This window comes from Marmota monax, unplaced genomic scaffold, assembly GCF_021218885.2.
Source record: "Marmota monax isolate L192 unplaced genomic scaffold, Marmota_monax_Labrador192_F-V1.1 WCK01_AAM20220418_F8-fsc00122, whole genome shotgun sequence".
Lineage (NCBI taxonomy): Eukaryota > Metazoa > Chordata > Mammalia > Rodentia > Sciuridae > Marmota > Marmota monax.
Genome location: NW_026695223.1, coordinates 6,471,744 through 6,474,626, shown reverse-complemented (window position 1 = coordinate 6,474,626; position 2,883 = coordinate 6,471,744). Strand labels below are relative to the sequence as shown.

At 45.1% G+C, this 2,883-nt stretch overlaps 1 gene segment (V, D, J or C); it reads right to left on the bottom strand.

The window, feature by feature from the left end:
* Positions 1 to 890: 890 nt before the first annotated feature.
* On the bottom strand, positions 891 to 1,653 carry LOC124086132 (T cell receptor beta variable 24-1-like). The segment is given in 2 exon segments: positions 891 to 1,431; positions 1,560 to 1,653. Coding segments are annotated over 2 exon segments (399 nt in total).
* Between the last annotated feature and the right edge of the window lie 1,230 nt (positions 1,654 to 2,883).

Sequence of the window (2,883 nt, the reverse complement as noted above, 5' to 3'; positions counted from 1 at the left end):
GTATGGACAGCAGGGAGGAAACTGAGGAAAAATACTTTTTTATTTTAAGGGAGAAATTAGATGAGACAGATCCCATAAGAGACTAATAGAAATAAAAATGGTGACATTATTTTATATGAGAATAGGTAGAAAGTGAAAAAAGTCAAATACTGTTTGCACAGTCACCAAGTCCTGTGGTTCTTTTGCTGAATAATCCAGGTTCATGGGCAAGAAGAGAAAGCACATGAGGAAAGACTCTTAGCAAAATGTTCACACTATGCTCTGGCTTTATCCTGTGCTTCTGTGCCTGGACTCATTAACCCCCAGGAGGGACCTCAATGCAGGGGAGATGGGGGTTCATTCCAGTGTCTGGATAGAAAGAGCATCTCCAAGTTCCTGGCTTTGGTCCCATGTGGGCCAAGGGAATTCTTCTGAAATTCAACAAATACAGATAATAATACAGATAACAATTAAAAGTCTACCTAGTCTTTCAGACTAAAATTAATCTCATCGGAGATTATGGTGTGGGGCAGTAGATGAAGAATTACTTTAATAGACCATGATCTCTACCACTGCACCTTCTGAATCAGATTTAATAATAATTAAACTTGGAGTAAAGCTTTAGAAAGCAAATAGTTCTCAGTATAAGGCCAAAAAGTCTAGAGCTGAATGGTGAAGCTGTGCTCAGAGGACCCATGACTGAGAAAGGGCACACAAGGCAAAGGGACTGTCAGCGGAGAACAGAATGGAGTGGGGGACGTTGCAGGGTGGATGGATACAACAACAAAAGGACCAGAGAAACCACATTGTATTTGAGCTCCTAAGAAATGCTCGCATTGCAAATCACGAGCCATATCAAATGCCTGGGTTCATTCCCCTGGAAGGTCACAAGTGGATAACCCCTCTAGATAGATAGATAGAATAGGCAGTGAAGACAGATCCAGTGTAGCCTGTGGCTTCAGAGTCATTATCTCACCTGGTGACATTGACCCAAAGTGGTCCTAAGCTCAATTGGGGGCTCACACTCAATAGGACCATTCAAGCTCAGAGTATCCCACAGCCCACAATCAGGAAGGCCTCTGTGCTCTTCTGACCAAATAACTCACCCATGTGCCTGTCTTTCTGTGCAGAGAGCAGGTGGCCCAGACACACCGTGTAAAGGAGAGCTGGCACAGAAGTAAAGAGCTGTCTGGTTGAGGGTGGCAGTCTCTACAGTCAGGGAGAATTTAGGCTTCTCTGTCCGAGAGGCACTGTACCCATTGGAGACCTCTCCTTGGCTAATGTCATTGACACCAATGGAGAAGTAGATCAGCAGTAGACCCTGCCCTGGATCTTGTCGATACCAGTACATTCGGTCATGACCCTTAGACTGAGAACATTCCAGCACGGTGCTCTTTCCTGTCTTTGTGATCCTTTTCCTTGGGGTCTGAGTAACGCCAGAATCCATGGACCCTGCGGGGAGGGGTGGGGAGAAAGACAGAAGCTGGAGACAGCTAAGGAAGGTCATCTTGCCACAGTCAGCTTCATCCAGGACCTGGGAAATTTAATGCAGGGATTTCCTCATCTCTTTCCAAACTTACCTGTTCCCAGGAAACATAAAAACACACAGGAGAGCACTGTGTAGCCCATGGCAGGGGGAGGCAGGAAGGAGGTGTGTCCAGCTCTGAGCACTGGGGAGACAGGGCCTGGCAATAGGAAATGGGAGGGATTCAGGAAGTGACATCATCCTCCTCTCACTTGACTAGCCTCAGAGCCAGGTGCAGCCACACCCCTGCCCAGAAGGACCCAGCCCTCCCCTTCCCTCCTTTCTGCTTCAGGCAAAGGGTACTTTGGATTAAGTACTTAAACCTCAGTGGGTGAAGACAGATCCAATGCAGCCTGTGGCTTCAGAGTCTCTTATCTCACCTGGTGACAGGTGAGATATTTTTCTACTGATTCTTCTTTTCCAGGCTCCTCACTGACAATTCCAGAGTTGTCTTTCTCCCTCTCCCCTCCGTGTAGCTATTTCAGTTGTCCAGGGAAGCATCCTCCTCCTGATATGACAGACTCTTAAAGGAATCTGGTCTCGCTGGAATGTTAGGACATTTCCACCCCCCAACCCCCATTTATTCATTTGCTCTCAGTTCTAGGCAAACTATGAAATTTAAATAAGTTCTCTAAAATTCAAGACTTTTTATTTGTTTGTTTAAAGAGGGCAGAGTTACTAACTTTGTTCCAAATGAGGGTGATTCTAAGAGGAAAGTTGATAGTATTGAGCTCATACATTAAAGGAACAGAAAGATACCAAATTGATCCTGAGTTTAGTGTCCCCTGCTTCTCTGGTAAATGTTTCCTGGGTGCAGATCTTTACTGAAAATATTGGCCCACTGTAGGCAGGTGAGTGTTTAATGTGGCTTTCAAAGAAATTCACCTTCACTCATGATTTGAAATAACTGAAAATAGGCTAATAAAAGGTAATTTTATGATAACATAAAATATTCCTATTTTTAGGAGGAAAATGTTCCACATTTCAATAAAATAAATTGCTAGTACATCCCAGCTGCAGAGATAGTGTGAAATCTTGTCCGACTGAAGAAACAGCTGGCTCCTTGCCGCTTCAGGTGTGTGTCTTGGTTCTCCCTGGTGGCAGCCTACCCTAGTTAGTCCTCCTGCACATCAAGTTCACAGTCATTTTTGGTGGGGTTGGGGTGGGGGGGAGGGAGACTGAACTCAGGGTCAAACCACTGAGCCACATCCCCAGGACCTCCCCCCACCTTTAAAATATTTTATTTTGAGACATGGTCTCTCTAAGTCCTTAGGGCCTTGCTACTTTGCTGAGGTTGGTGTTGAGCTGGCGATCTTCCTGCCTCAGCCTCCAGAGAAGCTGGGATTATATAACAGTCTTCTTTAATTTATCTATTTTGA